This window comes from Siphateles boraxobius, unplaced genomic scaffold (assembly GCF_051911475.1).
Source record: "Siphateles boraxobius isolate OS27281-9 unplaced genomic scaffold, OSU_SipBor_1 87, whole genome shotgun sequence".
Classification (NCBI taxonomy): domain Eukaryota; kingdom Metazoa; phylum Chordata; class Actinopteri; order Cypriniformes; family Leuciscidae; genus Siphateles; species Siphateles boraxobius.
The window spans coordinates 774,670-797,192 of record NW_027509216.1 but is presented as its reverse complement, the minus strand read 5'-3'; the positions used below and the strand labels follow the sequence as shown (position 1 = coordinate 797,192).

Here is a 22,523-nt window from a genome sequence, read left to right as displayed (position 1 = left end):
CAATGTATTAACAATTTGACTATAGATTTATAGACTATATTGAATTTTAAATGTTGATTAGCTAGCTGGACATACTGGTCAATATGGATGCACATCCCTCAGTAAATATTAATCATAAATCAAGAATTGCTTCAACATGCATAATAAAAAAAACCTTTAACATGCTATGGCAAGCCATTTTACCTTTTATTAATTTACAGTTTATGCATTTTTTATATCAAATATTTGCAATGTGAATTCTTGATTATTTTTACTAGTAGGGCCCCTTAGTTACATTTTTATCTACCAATGTCTATTTTTGATATCAGGAATTACATGTTCACTTGTACAAAAGTTAATTTTTGATATCAATGATGTCATCATTCATAGGGATATTGATATCTGTATCACTAGTTCATTAGTTAAATATAACAAGAGCCAAGCCATAGTATAAATAGTATTTTATATTTGAAAATGTATAAAAGGAAATTGGGTCTGATGCAGCCAGTTTGTATGGGTCTGATGCAGGTTATAAAATGAGTAATCTATAATTTGCAGGTGCTATGCCTAAATTTGTCAGTAGAGGAGATGCTGGATCATCAGCCAATATTCTATAGAAATACTCTATTCAATAAATATTGTTTGTTTGAACCTCATTCTGTACTATATCGTTGTACTTATTCTTTGACTGTTTTGTTTAAAGGAGGGAGGATTGTATTGGGAGCACTGAAGTGTCAGGTGTGACTGTGTGGCAATGGCAAATGGTTTACATAGCTCACGGCGTCACGGGTCAAGTAGAGGGCCCAGAATTTTGCTTAGGGCCCCATGGAGGTCAGGATCGACACTGATTTTTCATAATAAAAATCATAAATTTACAATTGTAGGCTAGCTCACAAGTTATTAATCCGGGCAGTTTGAATCTGTTAATTTATTGTCAACGTTACTCAACTGAAGTAGTTATGTACAAGTTACAGTTTGAAAGTAGTGTCGAAAAGAGACAAATAATTGAGTTTGTGCATTCCAGTTAAAATCTAGATTTTTATTTTAATATCCTCTCACTCTGCTCTGTAAATCTGTATTTGTCATCAATACTGCTGTAATAATGTAATATGATGATCTGATATTTGTGATTCCTAATAATCCATGTGATTTGTGAGCCATATTTTGAGTTTATCTGAAATATATCAGCTTTTTTTTTGTTTTTAGGATCAGACTCACATTTAAGTATTCTTTGCTGAAACCCTAAACATGTTTTTTTTTCTTCTGAAAGATAGAAGATGAGACTTGCTTTAAAGAGACATCATTACATGCTTGATAAATATTTAAGGTTTGATGTTTGTTCTACGAAAACACTGTTTTTTTTTTCAGTTTTGAATCATGGACATCATCAATGTGACATGTGGAGAGATTGAGAGCGCTGGGGGGTTTGTGTACGTGATTCTGCCTGTTATACTGAATCACACACTCAATGGAGACTGTGAACAGAGCTGGTATACAGAGGTAACCACACACACACACACATACACGCGCACACACACACACACACACACACACACACACACACACACACACACACACACACACACACACACACACTAGTGTTTCTGTCATTTTAAAGAAACAAAAATGACATACAATGTGTGTGTGTGTGTGTGTGTGTGTGTGTGTGTGTGTGTGTGTGTGTGTGTGTCTTTTAATATTAACACTAGTTCCCTTTCAGTCGATAACGTCAGGCGTAGTTGACGTCGACTGAAATGAAATGGGTTCTCGCTAGAGAGCCTGTCTTCTTCGAGTACTATTGAACGAGCCAATGTAATTGGCGTGCGTGATTCGCATCACACACTCCGCCCCCGCGGCGCGGGTATAAATACGGAAGTGGATGCACGCACTAGTTGCCTTTCGCTTCGGAGCCGATCGTTTGATGTCTCTGAGAGTGCTGTTGTCTACAACGAGCGAGTGTGTCGGTGTTCTTCAGGAAGACTCTCCCAGTGCTGGTGTTCTACAGCGCGAGTGCAGCGGTGATCGCGAGCTTTGAGCTCTCAACTGCTGTTTTAACAGCAACAAATTTCTAAATGTTTGTGTGTGTTGATGGCTGGTTAGAGGGCGGAAAAGTGAGTGCTTCACTGTTTCAGTTCTCAGTTCAGTGTTTCCGCGGTCATTCCCCTGTGTGCTCCGGCACTGATGACTGTCCTATTTTCTGAAAGAGCAACACGGGTGCGTTTGCGTCTTTTTCAAGATGTCATTCCGCCAGTGCGTTTCTGGGTGCGGTCGTTCCCTGTCTCTCTCTGATGGTCACAACTGTTGTGTCACGTGTTTGGGCTTACAGCACGCTGAGACAGCTTTTGTGGACAGCTCATGTTTTCACTATGGGAACATGACTGTCGCAGTGTTGAGGGCGAGACTCGCCTTCGTTCGCGGAGAGCGAGTCCCCGTTACCATGCCCCACCCTCGGGTGCTGTGTGGGATGGGTGACCGGAGGATAGTGTTGGATGTCCCGCCCGGTAACCATTCCCTGTGGGCTCCTCACTCCTCCCTTCCACTGCAACCACTGGAGCCTCCTGTGTTGTCTGCTGGTCCATCTGTAATGGGTGGGCCAGCGGTTTCACTCGGGGCTCCCCTGGAGGACAGGACGCCGATTGCAGCATCGGAGGGTGAGCCTCCACCCAGGCCTCAGCATGGAGCCGGCCGCAGTAGAGACGCCCAGCCCGCTCCAGGCGCTGCCAAGCCAGGCGGCAAGCGACAGCGAAAGCATTCCGGAGCGGGCCGCCCAGGAATGGATGAGATGCTCTTGGAGTGGCACGATCACTCCCTCCCCTCGGGTGAGGGCCGGGTGGAGCCTTTGTTTGTGTGTGTGTCTGTTCCGCCGCTGGCTCCCTAAAAAAAAAAAAAAAAAGCGGAGCAAGCTGTACCCACACTTCAAAGAGAGAGCAATTTCATCTGTTCCTGGGTCCCAAGAGGGCCAGTCTGGCGGGTGTGACCCTGTATAGCCTTACACCCCTCAGCTCCCCCTTGGTCGCCAGCAGGCAGCTTGGTGCGTTCGAGGACCCGGTCATCCGCCTTCTCACGCGCCCCCTGCCGCTAGTGGAGACAGGTAAGTGTTGCACAGCACACTAACACCACTCTCTCTACTTTGCTGCCCTACCTCAGGCTCGGCTACCCCGCTCAAGTCAGTGATAATCATCACATTAGGTGTTGAGCAGACGTGCTCCTGAAAATTCAGTGATATTCATCACACCGAGTGTTGAGCAGTGCTCCTGACTTGTGCGTGCTTATCTTATCCTGCTGGCGAAGGATTTGATATAGCCGCTCCTCCAGGTACGAAGGCCAGTTGTAAACTCTTTCTTCGTGCTACTAGGTGGTGGGTCGTGACCATCTTGGCCCAAGATTGGTCTACAGCTCCGACCTGAAAGACATGTGCGTCAGATCTCTACCTTCTGCACCGCAGGCCATCCTGTGTGTTGCGTGTTAGGGTGGAGTATCAGTACAGTGTCCTTCCCTTCGAGTGCTCCAGAGCCCGTTGGGTCCTCAGGTCAACTGGAAGAGAGTAATCTCGCCCACGGGCTGAGTATCTCTTTTTCAGTTTTGGAGATGGACTTGGTCTAACACGTCTCTCCAATGAGAATGTGTTCAGCTGGTGTTTGAAGTGAGAAAGGGTCCCACTGAAAGAACTTTCAGAGGCTCCTGGGGTATATGGTAGTTGCAGCCATTGGCTCCCTCCATATGTGACCGCTTCAGCGCTAGCTTCACGATCGAGTCCCGAGGTGACCGTGGCAGAGCAGCTCACCCTGTGTGATGTTGTGGTTTTCAATCTTTCTGAAAAATAACTTCGCAGAGATCTTTGATGCCAGAAATAATTAGACTTTATTTTCGAACGCCGTCCCGTTCCATAGAACGGCGCTCTAACGCTCTCTGGCCCTCCGGCCTTCCAGTGCGCGCTCCCGAGTACATTTTGGTTCAGAGTTATATACATACTTCTTCTTCCAAAGAAGGTAACACACCCTATAGATAGTTTTGGGTAAAGGTCTTTTACCATGTGACTTCTCAGAATAGAATTTTCTGCAGCAAACAACATTCCATTCAAGGTCTTTCACATACACAGAGGAAATCCAAAGTCACAGACAGAAGAAATAATTGTGTCCAAATATATAGCAAAATTACTTGTTTTCTAAATAATAAAATCTTCTACATTCCCTCCTCTGAGGCTTATTAAGCCTCACATTCACTATCTTTTTTCCAGAGTGTAGTTTCAAAATCCAGCTCCCTCAGTTATGCTACCTAGTGACTCAACTGAGTCACCCATTCTCCTTACCAATTACTAGATTAAGCCACCACACTCCGGAGGAGCACTCGAGCCAAACATCTTCTTCCATACATTTTATTTCTTTTAGTTGTTCTTTCTTTTTTGTTTAATGGAAAAAGTAAAAAACTCGAATTCTCCCTAATCAAAATTAAACCAAAGAATAAGACAGTGTTATAAGTGTGTGTATACATTTGGTTCAGCATTGCCTGTTATTGACACAGTTATGTAGAGTATGTCAAACATAAAAGTCTCTTATACTATTGAAAGTTTTCTTGCGGTGTAGATATCCTCTAGGGTCTGGCTCATCAATCATCTTCTTCGTCCTCAATTCCTCATTTAATGGGATCAACATCCAGGGTTTGTAAATATCAATTTGGTTGCCCTCTCAAATTAGTTTTCATTATCTTTTTTCCGCATTTCCATTCGTTTAATCGTGGTTTTCCAACTAGTGATCTTAATATACAAAGTATACAACAGAATAATAACCCACTTTTAATATTGCATCTCCAAAAATATCTCTAATTGAGAAAACCTTAATTTTCCAAACTTTTCATTAAGTTTTCCTTAACTTCTGCTCTTAAGTTTTTCTTGACTCAATCGCTAAATTTTCCTCCCTGCACAATATTATTTAGTAAAAGTGCAACACTGATCACCAAACATAAGTCATTCTACTTTTTTCATATAATTGTTTTTCTCCTAATGCAGACAAAGCATTATAATAAATCTTCTGCTTATTATAGTAGTTTAATTAATGTATTATGCATTTTTGTTCTACTTGTTCCATATGACTATTAATTCAAAATATGGCTGGGTAAACATAACTATCATTTCTATCGCTTTTTATGAAAGAATATCAATTCTTAAATTCGAAGAATCCATCTTTTAGTCAGTCAATTTTAGTGAACAGAACACTTTACACCTATCTAATAAATTGCAATACATTTCGCTTACTTTCTATTTTATTACCAAATTTAAACAATAAATTCCATTTTGACCTTTTTAATCTCGCGTGTTGCTTCTCATTCTCATTGTAGCTCCTCAGTTCAAGACTAAACTGAATACATTTTCTTCGTGACACTAATTTCTAAATAAACTATCATGAATAAACTAATTATGTCTCATGTAATCACTCTAACTAAGAAAGCTTCAGAGCAATGTTACATTTATCTCATAAAAGTCATTCAATAAACTCATTAGACAATTAGAAAAATAACTCTAGCAAATAACTTTTTGCACTCTTACATATTCCTTATATGTACATTTCTTTTTCTTTATATCTAACAATCTAAAAGTTTTTCTATCAACCTTTTAAACCATTAGCATTATAACTTAATTATTATTAAAACTTCCTTGTATTCGTATGCAATTTATTTTTAATCTTTAATTCTTCTGTTTAGTTGACATATAATCTGATCTTATTTCTGATAGACTTCCAATCTAAGGATTACTTCTCTGTCAGAGATTTAATTTCTGTTCCTGCCCTCCTCTGCTGATTTCTTTGCTTTTACCCATCTATATCATGTCCACATAATCCATTACCAAGTGTTTTAATAGTTCTTCTGGTATACTGACATATGGCCTATTTTTGTCGCTGTTCTTTTCTTAACTTTGTTTTTGCACAAATTTCACAAAACTTTGCAAAAATGCATTTAATTTTAACTTCATTTTAATTTTTAATTCCTTTCCTTACTCCCCCCTTTGCGCACTGGTTTAAAACCATTGCGCATCTGGACTGAGAATATTCAAAAGTATTCATTGGTTCAACAATCTGTCCTTAATGTGAATGGCAAATATCTATTTTTGACCCCCCTCTGGTGCCATTTAGATTGTTCATAAGGGCCTGTTAGTTATTGGATTTCAATAACTTCCTCTAAGTCTATAAACTTTCTATCGAGCACTACTTGATATAATTTTAACTAATCAATTGCATATTGAATCAAATTGTATTCTTAATTTAAATCTAATATTTGTTAATACTTGCTTTAATTTCAACTGTAGCCTTAAATTAATTAAGTATACCCTTGTATTGACAAGTTACATCTGAGTACCCCTTAAAATGTATTTTAAAGATATTTTTAGTTCTAATTTTTTCCTTCATGAATTGTCTTAATTCCCATTATGCTATATTAATTGTTAACATTATTTTAGTTTCTTTTCTTAATTAGTCATTATCATTGTTTTCTATGTTGCGTAATATATTTTTACTTTCAATCATTTTTGTTATGGTGGGGTTATTATTAAGTTGCTACTGAATCTATTCAAGGGCTGAACATCCAATCATAGGAAAGTTGGTTGATGTTGACTATTGTTTGAGCTTGTACTCATCTCTGTTGATTCTCTTTTCTTTGCACAGTTCCTCTCATTACTGTGTTTCTGGTCAAGTTTGTCTTTTCTTCCATTCATGATTTGATTATTCTGTTAACCTTGTCATCAATCATTAAATCTTTCACCAGGGTGTCTCCAGTGAGTCGTCCGTTGCAATGGACTCTTTCTCTCATTGTCAGCATGTCCTTGATCCCTCACTTCAGTTGTGGGGTTTGCTGAAGTTAGTTGGTTTATTTTAAGTTGAGAGACATGAACTCAAATGTCACACTGTTGATCACTTCTTCTGAAATTACAAAGCATAGTTACTGGTTCTTTTTGTTAGACTTGTTCCAGAATCCTTCCTGGAATTGAGCTGCTGCTATCTGTAAATTAAAGCTTAATTATTTTTGTTAGTGAAAACATCATGTGATTTCAATCATCTGCTCATCTGTCCCATTGTACTTCTCGCTGTTACCTGTAGAAAGGTCATGTGGGCTGAGTGGTGTCCTTTCTGCTTTCATTAACAGCAGGACTTTAATCCATATATTCCTATTTGTTTTTCATAAATTTGACTTTTCATCATTATTTGCAACTTTTTGCATTTTTCTTACAATAAATTTCAATGTACTCTTATAATTAGTCAATTCAACTCAGTTATCTCTTTGTCTTGAGTTCCACTATCAACCCACTATTTATTAGGCATCTTGGACAATACTCAACCCACTTTGACAAAAGTTACAAGACAATATTTCATACTTTTGACAAAGATCAGCTCCATCATGATATGCTGAAAAGAAAGGCAGACGTGTTATGCTGCAAAGAAAGGCAGATATGTTATGCGCTGCGCAAATGTGGCACTGTTTTTTCTATTTTTAGTTTTCTCTTTTCATTCTTTGATTTTTCATATCGTTACTTCAGTTCCTGACCAGGAAATTTAACCAAATCCATCCATGGTCATTATTATGTTGGGCAGTATTTGCCCTGTGGGCCCACATGTTAAATTTTAAATACAGCTGTATTGGCAAAATAATTGATTTGCCTTAGTGTTTCTTCAAACATCATCTCTCACTCATTCACACTCAGTGTCTCTCTCACACACGCTGGCCAGCATACACTCTTGCAGGTTGTGCTCTAAATGTGGCATCCTATAATTTTAGCCAAGGGTTGATCAGGTCAACACAGCTATGTGAAACACTACTGAGAAGTGTCAATGATCATAAGGTTTAGTTTAACACCGTTGTTATAATCCTTTTTTTCTTTTTACAAATTCTAATAGACTAATTATTTTAGAATAATAAGCCTGCCAATTGTAATTTTTCAAATGCATTTTGTCATTTGTTTTTCTGATTTTTCCTATTCTTTTTTGTTTTTTGCTCATGAGCTGCTTTATGAAATAAATTGGAGATCTCTGCATAATCTTGGATCCATGGCCAACAACATTTCCATCTCATTATCCCAGTTTTGACAGCATTTTTTGCGATTTCATAAGCTTGGACTTTTGGAGTAATTTTCTCCAATCTATATCTCTAAAAACTTACCAAAACAAAATGGAGTGACCAGTATCATTGTTTTGCAAACAATAATAATAATTCTTTGACATTTTGTGTCTATCTTTTACTTTTCTACAGATAAATTTTTCTCATGCTTTTAGCCCTATAGTTGTTTCATATAATAGCCCTCACTATACCAAATCCAACCTCAGGTTGAACTATTTGGTGAGTTGAGCACCCACTTCTCTCTTTCAGTGTATTCTCTTTCTTTTTTATATGGCTGGACTTGAACCTACTGGAAAAGCAGAGAGGGTTAGTTTAGCAGAGAATATAAAGAATTGCTTATGAGACCAGTGAATAATCAGAATGAATTAAGTTAATATAATAATTAAATTTGAAGCAGTCTCTAGAGTGATCATTGAAGTTGCCACACCTGTGTTGCCCGTAAGGGAAGGGTTTCAGTCAGTTCTTCTGTTTTTAGATTATCAGTCTGTTAAAGCTTCATGGCTGTCGCTCTGCATGTGTCGTCAGCCTAGCTGTCACTCAAGGCTTGGTGTAAACAGGAATATAGGCTCTGTTGTTTCTCTGCCCCTTCTCAGTTTGGGCTTTGATAGATTTTGCCACAGCTTTGCATCTCAGGATTTTCCTCTTGTCCTCAGGAAAAAGTCTCCAGTGAAATAGTGAAAGTTTCACCTTTTCCAGCATTAAATCAGTCTTTCTCCATGCCAGAAAGTGGTCATCTTCAGAAGGGGAGCTGAAAGCCCCTCACCCTCTCTTCTTCTTCTCTCTGCAGTCGCCTTTGACCTTTCACCTCTTCCATTCGACACTGAAGCCATCTGAAACTTGAACACTCAGAGAGCTGCATAGATCAAATTAGTCTTTATAAATATTTGTTCCTGAGATATTAGCTCTTTATCTAAATTCCAATTTTAACCATCTTTTTCTAGTTCTTTTATACTATATAATAATCACTGGTTGACAACAGCAGTTCTCCCATTCTGTTTTTAGTAAAGCAAGTTCTTCGTTGCATGGAAAAAGCAAGCTATTTCTTCATTGCAATATGAGCAATAATCTAACTTTTGATTTTCTGAGTATAATACAATTAAATAATTTCCCTATCATAAAATCAGCCTTCAATCTTTCTCCTATATTTGCATGCTGTGCTCAAAATAATCTAACATGGTGAATCAACTTTTCCTCACCCATTTCCAACAATTCACATTTACTACAATTCTAAGATTGCTGTAAATTATTTATGACTGTTGAAACTTTGTCACTCAATCTTGTTCACTTTTAGCACACTGCAAAAGTTATTTTTTCCTTAGCACAAACTTAATTTTCTACAATAGAATCATTTTTCTCTCACTTTGTCTTCAGGGATAATGAGATACAAATTTTAGACGTCTTCAGATATAAGATATAATATATTAAGCACGTGCATTCTTATTTATTTATCCATTAATATATATCAGTCCATTTATTAATATATATTTTATACTTTAACTTATTTATACTACAATAATCTGCAAGACTAATATCTTGAAACAATTGTTTTCTTTTACTATTTCCTTTACTTTTAATACTCATTTATACATTACTTGTCTCTCAAGCACATTCACACATTCCTTGTCACCTATTTTTAACCACAGTCACAGTCAAGCAGACACACAGGACAGGATCCTACATACACACACAGAGCTATATTCTACTCACAGTGTTTCTCACTGTTTTTACAAACAATACTTCACTGAATAACTTTAAACTATCACAGACCTCTGCGATTCAATTTAGCTTACCCGAGCAGTCCATTGTCATTCCTATAACAATGCGGTAACCATAAGCTAAACTTCTAATTCCCCTATTCCATAGGATTTAACTTAACCCGAGCAGTCCCTCGCTAGTCGAGGCGGTAACTGTTAAGCCAAACATAACTTCCCCGAGCAGACTTTTGCTAAATCTTTAACAAAACGGTAACCGGAAGTTAACCTTGATCTGTACGCATGCTATACTTGTATCCGTCCAGGCCCACTTACAAGTAAACACAGATCAACACTGATATCTTATCAGTACTTATAATCCTCTGTGTACATGCTATCTTATTATCCGTCGAGGCCCTCTTAATAAGAAACACAGAATTTTGGTAACCTTTACCAGTATACTTAACTTCATCTGTGTACATGCTATCCCATTATCCGTCAAGGCCCTCTTAATAGGAAACACAGAAACCTGATACCCTTTATCAGTATACTTAAATCTATAAGAAACCTGATAACCTCTATCAGTACACTTGTCATCCTCAAGGCCCTCTTGACAAGAAAAAACAATAATTGTTATCCTTTAACAGTAAACATAAATTCTTACGTACATACGACAAAACCTTTAGCGGCACATCAGCATCCTACCAATATTCACACAATCTGCATCAGATTATATAAACACTGGCAAACACTAACGGGAGCTCCGCCGCGCTATAACACAGTACTTGACATCATCAACAACAATAGATACTTATTTCTAGAATCAAAGATCCTCTTTTCAATTTTTTAGTTCTTTAAACTTGGAGAAGCATTTTAAAGGGTCTTACCACTCTGGCTCACTGGTGACAACACATACTTTTTCAAAAGCAAAAATCTGCTCACCTCAAAGTACAGTGGCCACTGTTGTCTGTGTCGGTCACCAGAGTCGCCTTTCGTGGTTCCTTTTGCCTCAAAACCCAAGTCCCTGTTCGGGCGCCAAATGTTGTGGTTTTCAATCTTTCTGAAAAATAACTTCGCAGAGATCTTTGATGCCAGAAATAATTAGACTTTATTTTCGAACGCCGTCCCGTTCCATAGAACGGCGCTCTAACGCTCTCTGGCCCTCCGGCCTTCCAGTGCGCGCTCCCGAGTACATTTTGGTTCAGAGTTATATACATACTTCTTCTTCCAAAGAAGGTAACACACCCTATAGATAGTTTTGGGTAAAGGTCTTTTACCATGTGACTTCTCAGAATAGAATTTTCTGCAGCAAACAACATTCCATTCAAGGTCTTTCACATACACAGAGGAAATCCAAAGTCACAGACAGAAGAAATAATTGTGTCCAAATATATAGCAAAATTACTTGTTTTCTAAATAATAAAATCTTCTACAGTGACTATAGTTCATCCCGGTCTGCTGCCAAACCCTCTTCAACAGAGGGGCCATGTACAAAGGGCGTGTTTTAACGGGGGCCTGGGCGACCCCCGACTACACGGGCATTCGTGCCTCGAGTTGTTAGACATTGCGACCGTTGCGCAAGCTTCCCTTGCATGTCACAACTCACCCGTCACCTCCTCCTTGGAGTCAGAAGCTTCTGAGGACGCTTTGTTCCACTCTTCCCGCTTTACTCAATTGTGCCGCCATCGAGCCTCACGACAGTTATAGCCAGGGCAAGTGGAGACTCCATCCCCTGGGTCCAGCTGGGTCATGACCATTCCGGGGCCGCTCAGTTGCCCCCCCCCGGTTTCATCTTTCCGCCAGTGTTTGTGTAAACCGAGGGGACTACCCTTGGACAAACACTGGGTCTCAGCTGCTCCAGGGGCCCGCAGAAATGCGTTTAACCCCAGTGAGCCTTCTAAAAGTGACTGCGACTCATGGTCGCCTTGCGCCTGCTCAAGTCAGTGAAATCATCACACTTCATGTTGAGCAGAATTGCTCCTGAAACTCAGTGAAGTTCATCGCACTCAGGTGTTGAGCAGCAATGCTCCTGTAGCTCAGTGAGTTCATCACACTCAGGTGTTGAGCAGAAATGCTCCTGAAGCTCAGTGAACTTGTCACACTCAAGTGCTGAGCAGAAAATGCTCCTGAAGCCCAGTGATCTTCACATGTTGTGTTGAGCAACGCTCCTGTCTTTTTGCGCCCGTCGCTTGCACCTACGTGTTAAGTCAGGAGAGGAACAGGTCTTCATAGTTGCCCCTTATTGGCCCAACTAGACCTCGTTCCCATCGACAGCCTTCCTGACTTCCCCTGAAAACTCTTTCAGGGACGGGGCACGATGGCACCCGCGTTCTTCCCCCGGAGATTCCGGGCGGTCTTACATTTGAACGCGGAGGTTCAGGTGGCTATCACAGGGACATGTGATAGTTACCATCACTTCTGCGAGCACCCCCTAGAAATGGGTAGCGTGCTTACGCCTTTAGAAGTGGAACCTAGTCGTTGAGTGCGTCTTCTCTCCAGAGGAGATCCTGAAAGCTTTCGATCACTACAGTGCTCTCTTTCCTGCAAAATGGGTTGGAGTAGGTTGTTTTCCTTCACCCTCAAAATGATGTTGCCTCGGTGTTTAAACGACGCTCATCGTGTTGCAGAAGTGTGCAGAAGCACGTTCTGATCGTCAGGTTCCTGAGGAGCAAGGTCTTGTAAATCCTTGCGTCCCTCTTTATCCTCTTGGGCCTTGTCCCTGGTGCGACTGCACTGCAGAGACCGCCCCTGAGCCACTGCAGGCAGTGAGTTAAAAATTCTGTTATATCAGTTCTCCTGCTCGCGTGGTCTCTACTAGAGGGTAGGGACTTGCTCGCTTTCGGTCAACGTATTGTGCCTGGAGTCTGGGCCGGCTAGCTCTCACAAGCTGAGACCCCGGCTCGGATTGTGCCCAAGGCTCCTACCTCTCCCATAATAGGAGCAGGTGGTGAGCCTGCAAGCGCTGCCCTGGAGGAGGCAGATCCAGCCCTGGCTTCTCTGTCCGTTCGCTTGGACGTGTACAGAATGCAAGCCATAGACCTCAGACCAGCTCTACAAATATCTGTTGGAACTCAGCAGAGAGGGAAGGCTGTTTCCATGCAAAGTTGCACTTAGTGCTTGCCTTCATTTCGGTAAAAATCCGAGATGCAACATGTCCACTTAGGTGTTGAGCTCCTCTATGATGAGTGTAAAGTGCTCCGCCTGGGCGTTGAAGATATGCTTTGCTAAACAGATTCTAGAGTTGGGGGCTGGACGACACCTAGTTGAACCGCTGCTTCCCGTGGGCTCCCTTCTCATGAAGCCAGTTTCACCGTGAGCCCGGTTCAAGTGTCGGCTTGCTGCGCCATTCCCCTCCTATGGACTGGATACGTGCGCCTTTCTACTCCAGTTGAGTTCCCTTAAAATTGAACCCTGTTGAGTTCCTCCACACCCCTCCGACGTCGGACGTGCGGAACGTCTGGTGTTAGGCCTACCACTCGTAAGCAGTGTGGAACCTGTGTTAGGCTGGGTCCATATGTTGCAGTCCCTACGGCGACCCCATATGTGTATTCTTCCTTGATACAGCTCCCTGCGGCGAGCTCGTGTCTTCCCTCGGCAGAGTCTCTATGCCGTCACTGTCTGGTGTGTCTCCCCCGTCTTAGGCTGGAGCCACCCCAGTGACATTCCATATGTTCGACTGCCCGGTTTCCGCCCAGTTCATATGTGTATTCTCCACGTTACCTCCCTCTGGGTTGGATGTGGCTTCCGCAGCGTCCCTTCCTTCCAATGTACGGGGAACGCTTTCCCAGTGGTCCTGTAGGAACAGCAGTGACTTCCCTGGCCTAACGCGGATTGACAACAGAACCGGAAGAGAATACAATGCTGAATAAAGTCGTCGTTTTTGTTATTTTTGGATCAAAATGTATTTTTGATGCTTCAAAAAATTCTAACTAACCCACTGAGGTCACATGGACTACTTTGATGATGTCTTTAATGCCTTTCTGGACAAGGACTATATAGCATACATAGATTTTCAATGGAGGGACAAAAAGCTCTCGGACTGAATCTAAAATATCTTAAACTGTGTTCCGAAGATGAACGGATGTCTTAGGGGCTTGGAACGACATGAGGGTGACTCATTAATGACATAATTTAAATTTTTGGGTGAACTAACCCTTTAAGGTTGATTATGAATACTGAGTGAACAGTTTTGAAAAAATTACCAAAGTTTTGAGAGATGTGTCCTAGCGACTGTAAAAAAAAAAAGAAAAAAAAAGAAACTGTAATAGCAGCTGTAAATGGACAATCCACAAGGTCATAATGAGGGACAGAAGACACAGAATGATCATATGTTCCCCACATCACACTTAACTTTTCAAGCTACAAGGATATTTTACCCAAAATTGAAAATTCACTCATTAAATGGTCACCTGATGTTAAAAACAAAAACAATGTATGGTAACCTCTGCACACTCTGTGTTGTTGCAGTGCTTCAAAAATGTTTCTTTATGAAATAGCAGACACAATACCACTGATATTTTTTTGAAAAAATATCTAAATCAACGTCAAGGTTACCCCAAAATGTGATCAATTTGACACCTCTACACTGAACGGGGCTGTAAGATCCACAGAATAAGATGTTTATTCCTCTGTCTTCAGGGAACAATCAGGCGTCAAAACCAATTGGTAAAAAATATACCAAAATATGGTGACCATATTTTATGTGTTACTCTTTTGGCCACATTTTGTCCACACAGCATTAGGGAACACCTGAAAAACACGCACACACACGCGCGCACACACACACACACACACACACACACACACACACACACACACACACACACACACACACACACACACACACATTATTTGATTGTCTTTCATATGTTCAGGATCAGTGTGTAGCAGATCCAGATAATCCACACAGACTGATCTATCCTGCATCATCAGTCTCATGTGATCGTCTCGTCACGTCTCGCTGTGTGAATCTCCGTCATGAGATCGTCTGTGACACTCCAGGAGTAAATCAACTCTCAACACATCATTCTTCTGTTTTCATATTTAATCTTTCATTAACATGATTCTCTAATGTTTCAATCCTTCATTTCAGTCTCATCACAAGCATACGACCATGTACAGGGGTGAGACACACACACACATCAGTGTGTCCTGATCAAGTGGCAACATTATAATCTGAAAAATAAAGCCTACCCGAAAGTGCGAAAAACTGCAATGCATCGAAAATCCACTAGGGGCAGGTCCCAAAAGGGAGCAAATGTCCATAGACCACATGTTAAAATGTCCGGTTTCACAGCATAAATTCATGTTTTTACAGGTTGGTCCCATGGACTTTTATTGTATTTTTCGATAGGTTCCGAGTGCCTGACAACTGTGAGGGGGGTGAATTTTTTTCTAAATCGTTAGTTTAGATCGTATTTAGATATAAAATGTATGACAAATAAGGGTGTGGTTAACTTTGACTGACAGCTTGATTGACAGCTGATAACGGGCTGTGGAATTCCTGAAATTTGACATCTGACACAACACATCATACCACCTCTGTATCCTTTCTGAACTTTTGTATTGAAATATCGTGCATAAAATGGGTTGCCTTGCTATAAACTGCACTAACTGACACTGTAGGAGTACTACGCTCCATTTTTCCAGTAAGTGACATTCCACTACTATTTCAGGTAGTTAGCACACTAAAAACTAATTAGTTCAGTTTAATTAATTAAATTGTGCAAACTCGTTGCCTTAATTTAAGTAAGTAAGCATAACTTAACTACATCAAGTTCTTCTTAATCTATTTAAGTTTTGTCAACTTAATTCTATCTGTGATCTGAGGAAGTGTACTCCCAGAGTGCATTGCGGCATTAATAAATTAATTGCTTTGTTCTACCATTTTTGGCTTTATTTTACCATTAAAATTCTATTTGTATTATACTGACAAGACACAGCAAATACAATTGCAATGGTCTAATTAATTTAAAACAAACTTGTGACCATTGTTGTGGTTTGCATGCTGAATGTTGAAGTGAGTGTGTGACTCAAGCAAAATTGCAAGATATTGTAACAAATATAGAGGGGTTATAACAACCCAATTAAAAGTGTATGCCATAAGTGTTTGCAATTAAAATGTAAAAAGATCATTATTAAACATGATAGTTATGTTATACATCATAAATACATTCATTAAGAACATGAAAATAATTTAAATATAAATATATATAATATTTATTACTTCACTTCCTTTGAAATCAAATAACTGTGATTTCATGTTGCATCACTGCATCAATTGGAAGAGCATCAGAATAATATAAATGAAGTTCCAAGTGCGCAAAGGGACACTAATCACAATAATGGTGAGAAATTTTAGGTTGATTTTAGGAAATCAACATGAATTTATGAAGTCAACTTATGTGACGTTCTCCCAAAATGTTTAGTTGTATTGACAATAACATTCAAGATGACTGGAAAATGAGCGTATGCAACTAAGAAGAACGATGACTTCAGAAGTGGAAGAAATTAGTGAAAAGTCTATCAAGAATTGCCCCGAATCAAAAACCATTTGCCCTGCCGTTTTTTTTTTTTTTTTTTTTTTGCTTTGGCAAAATGGTACTCAAACCAGTCAAGTCATGTTTAATAGGGTTTTCTGAGTAATGAAGGCATAGCATGCAAACAGTACAGATTACTAATTTTTTTAAAGTAAGTTCAACACATTATCGGAGATTAAGTAAAGTTAACTAAACAATAGTTAGTAAGGACAATGTTAGATTTTACAGTTTGTGGGCAGTGGCACTGCAACAGTTAGCATTAAATCGCCTCAGATAAGTTAGCGTCCGAGGTACTTTACCTATGGTTATTAGGGGTGTCGAAATTAATCGTTTCTACGATGCACTGCGATGCAGACGAGGACGATTCGGTTTTGGTTCAGTAATAGACCAGTTATAATGTACTGACGCTTTTCTGACGTCATTTCATCGCGCGTGTGCTTTGTCGTGGTAGCCGGTAGTATACACTGGCAGAGGGAGGCGAGACGCGAGGGCGAATTAAACATTCTTTCTTACATACATTTACATACATACATTACATGCGCATGCAAGTTACATGCGCTTCTTGAGGCACACACACGCAAGGTCTCGCTCTCTCCCTCTCTGCTGTGCACGCGCTACACGGTTTGAACATACATTCACGTAGCCTTTCGGGAGAGTGGATACATTTCCCGGGACAGATTATTAAAAGATAAATCGGGACAAACCGAGACAGATGGCAACCCTTCCGCACCCGATGGTCAAATTACAATTGTGTTGTTACGCATGATTATAAATGGATGATCGTCTTCAACAGCGGACTCGGTGACGGTTGATGCGCGCGTCTCCAGGGTAACATTATACACTGATGAATGAGCGCTGCTTTTAAATGAACATTTCTTTAAAACAAAATTGATTTGACAGAATTTCATTTTCTTAATGGCATAAACAGGCTTTAGTCCCATGAAACTTAAACTGGAATGTCTCTGTTTTTGTCACTGCGACTTCCCGAACAGGCAAACACACACGCGCGCACGCACACATCACTTTTGACGTAAAATTGAGGATGCGGTGCATCGCAATATCGAATTGAACGAATCGATGGCATGATAATCGTAACCGAACCGAACCGTGAGACCAGTGAAGGTTCACACCTCTAATGGTTATAACTGACGTTTGAAACACTGTTTCTGTAAAACAGTTCTGTGAAACACGAACATCCACCCACGGGCTTCTTCCGTCGAGTCTCAACGAGGGAAGAAATGTGGGAGCGCGAGAGGCGGTTCGCCGTCCGAAAGGAGAGCTAGTCGTGAGCGCATGATATACTTTTAGGGCGGTGTAACTTTAGCTCTCTTGTGTTGTAAAGAGAGCTGGCCGCGCGAACATCTGCCCGCGCGCTTCTTCATTCAGATGGGTTGTACTCTTCAGCAGCTTTGCAGTGAATGTAGTAGCCATAGACTGTAAAAAGTAGCCTAGTCTGCCAGTCGATCTTATAACGTTACAGATAGCTGATGCTGCCACTCCTTGGCTTAAGAGGCGTGTCCACTGGCCGGCCAGTCTCACACAAAGCCCGCCCCTTTACCCATATATGGATTGGCCAGAAGGTGGGCGGGGTTAGGATTTCCCAAGATTTTCAAAAATGGCGCTGCCCATACCCCCCATAAATGGCCTCAAAACCGTTATTCAGAAAGTCTATGGGTGACGTCAGAGACGCTTTGTCCATTTTTTTTACAGTCTATGGTCCTGATTCAGATCAAATTCTGTGTTGAACTGAATCTTCTGTAAGTGAATCATGATGATTGTGAATGTGTTTTTCAGTGAGGAATGAAACTACAGCGACTCCAAACTCAGGTGATAAACGTGTGTCTAATTCACTAATAAAACACTGATTCAGACTCAATCCAGTGTGAATGTTTACTGTCATATTGGCTGATATTTGTGATCATTGTGTGTTTTACAGATGTGAAAGAAGTGACTCCTCCTCTCCAGCTCTCAGGTAAAACATCAAGAGCTTTAAACCTCAACTCTGATATTGATTTATCATTCTTACAGATCAGCTGATATCATTGCTTCATTAATTCATTTATTGATTTAATCAGCTGATTTTATTTGTATATCACTTGAATAGATCAGTTGTGGTGGCTTTTGGCTGTTTACCTTGTTCTTCTCATCATCTTCCTGATGTGTTTGATTCAGCGTAAAAGGATCTTCAGGTGAGTCGTAATCAATCTAAAGAATCATTTCAGTCAGTAAATCTCAGGAGCTCATGTCATCATGAATCACATTTCCCTTCATCTTCAGATTACCGAATGCAAAACAGTGGAATCATGACAGTCTGAATAAATAAACTCAAACCCTGTGATGGATGTGATATGTAATAATCATATTCAATCTGTTGTCAGATTTTTTCCGAAGGAAGTGCGGTTCATCTGTCAGTGTGAGAATGATTCAGAAAACAGGTGAGTGATTCTGTAGATGAACAACACTGAGATCATGGGTTTGATTCACACAGAATGAATGAACGAATCAAATTAGCTCTTTGAATGCAGTGATAGTCATTTAGACAAACAAATAAACAAAATGGAGTGAATCTCAAAGACTTAATAAATAAATAAATAACATTTAAGATTTGAAACAAGCATTTGATGTTTTAACTTTCACACAGATCTGATGTGAATGAATCTTCATCTGCTGTAAGTGAATCTTTAGCACTATGAATCTTAATTTGCTAAAACTGAATATGTTTCTCTCAGGGATCCCGAATCTGCTGTCCAAATGAAGATCAGATCTGATGCTCGTGATTCACTGAATCAATCTGAATCTGAACAGTTAAACGACTCCTTGTCCAGACGATGATCAGTTTAAATCAACTCAGGTCATGATTTACTCAAACTCAGGGCTCAACATCCCTTTAATCTTGTACACCATTTAAGGAATTTCTGTTCTTAAAGACTCGATCTGAAACCTTGTTGTGTTTCTGCTAAACAAACAATGCTTCTTGAAATCAAATCTTTGTTTTTATATTGATACACAGAGCATAACCACAACGTACCAAACCTTCTAACAACGTTTTGACAGCATGGCCAAAAGGTTGCTATAACTAACGTTGTGTGGTGAAGGTTGTTTACGCCGTTGTCACAATGTTGACATTGAACCACTATTCAGGGCCATTGCTTAAGGTTGTGCCTCGGGTGTCTGTACAAGTCACCGTTATGTATATAGCGCGTTTTACAATACAGATTGTTTCAAAGCAGCTTTACAGAGATAACAGGAAAATAATGTTGTAATAATATTGTTAAATATAAAATTAAATGTCCCCAACTAAGCAAGCCAAAAGCCAATGGCGACAAAGAAGAAGAAAGGCGAAAAATGCGACAGTGGCGAGGAACCATTGTCACGCCGGTGTGGAGACGAGTTTTCCAAACTTCCTTTTGATATGAAACAATGTCTAAATTTTTTAAGAAATTTAAACAATAAATAATAATAAACAATAAACGTTTTGTGGCTCTTCAATGTGTCGTGTCAGATCGCTGTAGAGCAGTGGTTTTCAAACCCTGTTGCGCATTGTTGATATGCAGCCATTTTATTTTTTTCCCATGATATGATGAAAATATTCGGTACCGTGACATTATTAGCCCGTAATGATTTTATTTTATGCTGAACATGAGCAAAACCAAAGTCAAAAAGCATTTATGATTTTTTCACAAGAAAAAGAGGGTCAGAGACCGAGACCCCTGAAGCAGCAGAAAACGCGGTCAGCCATCAAACCCTGCCGCAAACAGCGGAGATCAGCAGGGAAGACAATGAAGGCGATGCATGTCAACAGAGTAGCAATACTTACACTGCAAAGAAAAAGCAGAAACCCGGAGTAAGGCCATATAAAGATGATTTTTTGAAGTTTGGGTTTGTCAACTGTTCGGACGCAGTCCATGCAGCAATACCAATGTGTGTAATATGCGGTGAAAAGTTGGCAAATGAAAGTTTGAAACCAGCGAAGTTGGAAAGACATTTAAGTACACGCCATGCAGATCTTGCAGACAAACCGCTATCTTTTTTTCAGAGGAAGTCTCAAGAAATTCAGTCATCAGCTCAGTTACTCAGCAGAAGTGTGACACACAATCACAAATTGCACTTGGCATCTTATAAAGTCTCATATCGTGTTGCCAAAGAAAAAGCGCCACATACAATTGCAGAGAGATTAATATTGCCTGCTGCACTGGACATAGTTAATACAGTTCTTGATGAAAAGGCATCTGAAAAGCTAAAATTAATTCCTCTTTGTGGCAATACGGTGTCACGTCGAATTGTGGATATTGCCCAGAATTTAGAAGAACAGCTCATAGCGAGACTGAAGTCAGCGAGGGATTTTGCTATTCAGCTGGACGAGAGCACTGACGTTGCATCAAGCGCTACATTACTGGTTTATGTTCGGTACATTTGGCAAGGTGAATTTCTTGAAGATCTTCTGTGCTGCCTAACATTGCCTTCTAGCACTTCAGGAGCACATATTTTTGAACAATTAAATGCTTTCGTAACAAAATGCGGTCTTGATTGGGCCAATTGCAAAGGCATCACCAGCGACGGCGCGGCCAACCTCACTGGCAAAAATAGCGGAGTTGTCAGAAGGATTAAGGATGCAGCAGGACGGAAGATTGTTTGGTATCATTGTTTTATTCATCGTGAAGCTTTGGCATCAAAAGGAATCCCACCTGAGCTTGAAGTAGTGATGAGAGACACTGTCAAAGTTGTGAACTACATTAAAGGCAGTGCTCTTAATAGCTTCTTTTCGAAGCCCTGTGTATTGAAATGGGAGCCGAGCACAAACATTTACTCTTCCATACAGACGTGAGATGGCTGTCGAAGGGCAGGGTGCTCAGCCGAGTGTACGAATTGAGGGATGAAATACAAGCTTTTCTTACTGAAAAACTGTCACCTCTCGCAAGCTCATTCAGTGATGAGAAATGGCTTTTAACCCTGTCATATCTTGCTGACATATTTTCTGTTCCAAACGAACTGAATCTAAAACTACAAGGACGGGATGACAACATTTTCAGACATTGCGAACAAATTCAGGCCTTCCAGAAATCACTCGAACTCTGGCAGCTGCGACTCAAAACCTCAAGCTACTATATGTTCCCGACAATGATGAAACGCATTGAAGAAAACGACGTGCCCAAGGAATCGGTCGCTGGCCTGACTCGTCTCATTCAATCACATCTTGATGCACTGATGGGGAAATTTGCTCGCTACTTTCTCCAGGAGAAGTTTGATGAATTAAAAGACAAGCGATGGGTGAAAAATACCTTTGACTTTGAAGCTCCAGATTCAATTGCTGAACTGAATTTAACTCCTTGTGAAGAATCAGAAATGCTCCAACTAACCAGTGACAGCACTTTGAAAACCCGTCACAAAACAGAAAAATTGTCTTCGTTCTGGATTGGCCTCTTCACCGAGTACCCCATGCTGAGCAAAGCAAGCATTTCTTTGCTACTACCCTTCACCACTACATATATGTGTGAAACTGTATTCTCAGTTCTAACCAAAATGAAGGCGAAACAACGAAACAAACTGAATGCTTCTCCTGACATGCGTGTTGCCCTCTCGTCCTGCGAACCGGCTTGGGACCAGATTATGCAGAATAAGCAGGCCCACCCTTCTCATTAATATATATACACAAAACACGCACGTTCGCTCCATCCGCAACACACACACGTTCGCTCCATTGGCAGCAACACACAAATACTCGTCGTACCTTCCGCAACACACTCTCGTTGGCTCCATTGGCAGCAACACACACATTTCAGATATATTTGTTTTCCTTAAAATTGTAATTAACACTGACTTTATTCTCATTTGAATTATAAATATGTTTGCTTTTAAAATGTGTGTGATTTTGGTTGGGTGACAGTTGTATGTTAAGTTTGACAAGAGTTTACATTTTGACAAAAGCACAATGTTGTGTTTTATTGCGAGTGTACACAAATATAAATAAACACTTTGCAGTTTGAATGATGTCCTGTATGAACAAAGTGACAGAGTATGCTTTTGTTTCCAGTGCCGCGCCACACACACACACACACACACACACACACACACACACACACACACACACACACACACCCATAAATACACCATTCCATCGCAGCCTGTTCATTTTAGCCGAAATAAAATATGCTAATAAAAGAGTCAACCTAATATAAAAATCACACTGCTCTGTTTTAAATAGTCAGTATACAAT

General features: G+C 40.2%; 1 protein-coding gene across 4 annotated transcripts in view; it reads left to right on the top strand.

Annotated features, from left to right (window-relative positions):
* LOC143731507 (uncharacterized) overlaps positions 1-19,302 on the top strand; it is a 32,080-nt gene extending 12,778 nt beyond the window's left edge. Inside the window, exons 2-9 of one of the 4 annotated variants that reach the window (XM_077222464.1) lie at positions 1,348-1,479; positions 14,645-14,773; positions 14,863-14,893; positions 18,104-18,136; positions 18,246-18,281; positions 18,414-18,498; positions 18,688-18,744; positions 19,039-19,302. In XM_077222464.1, the coding sequence (XP_077078579.1) occupies positions 1,357-1,479; positions 14,645-14,773; positions 14,863-14,893; positions 18,104-18,136; positions 18,246-18,281; positions 18,414-18,498; positions 18,688-18,744; positions 19,039-19,141 (597 nt within the window). In that variant the 5' untranslated portion in view covers positions 1,348-1,356 and the 3' untranslated portion in view covers positions 19,142-19,302. The other 3 variants (XM_077222463.1, XM_077222465.1, XM_077222466.1) reach the window with 3 other exon arrangements.
* Positions 19,303-22,523: the final 3,221 nt, after the last annotated feature.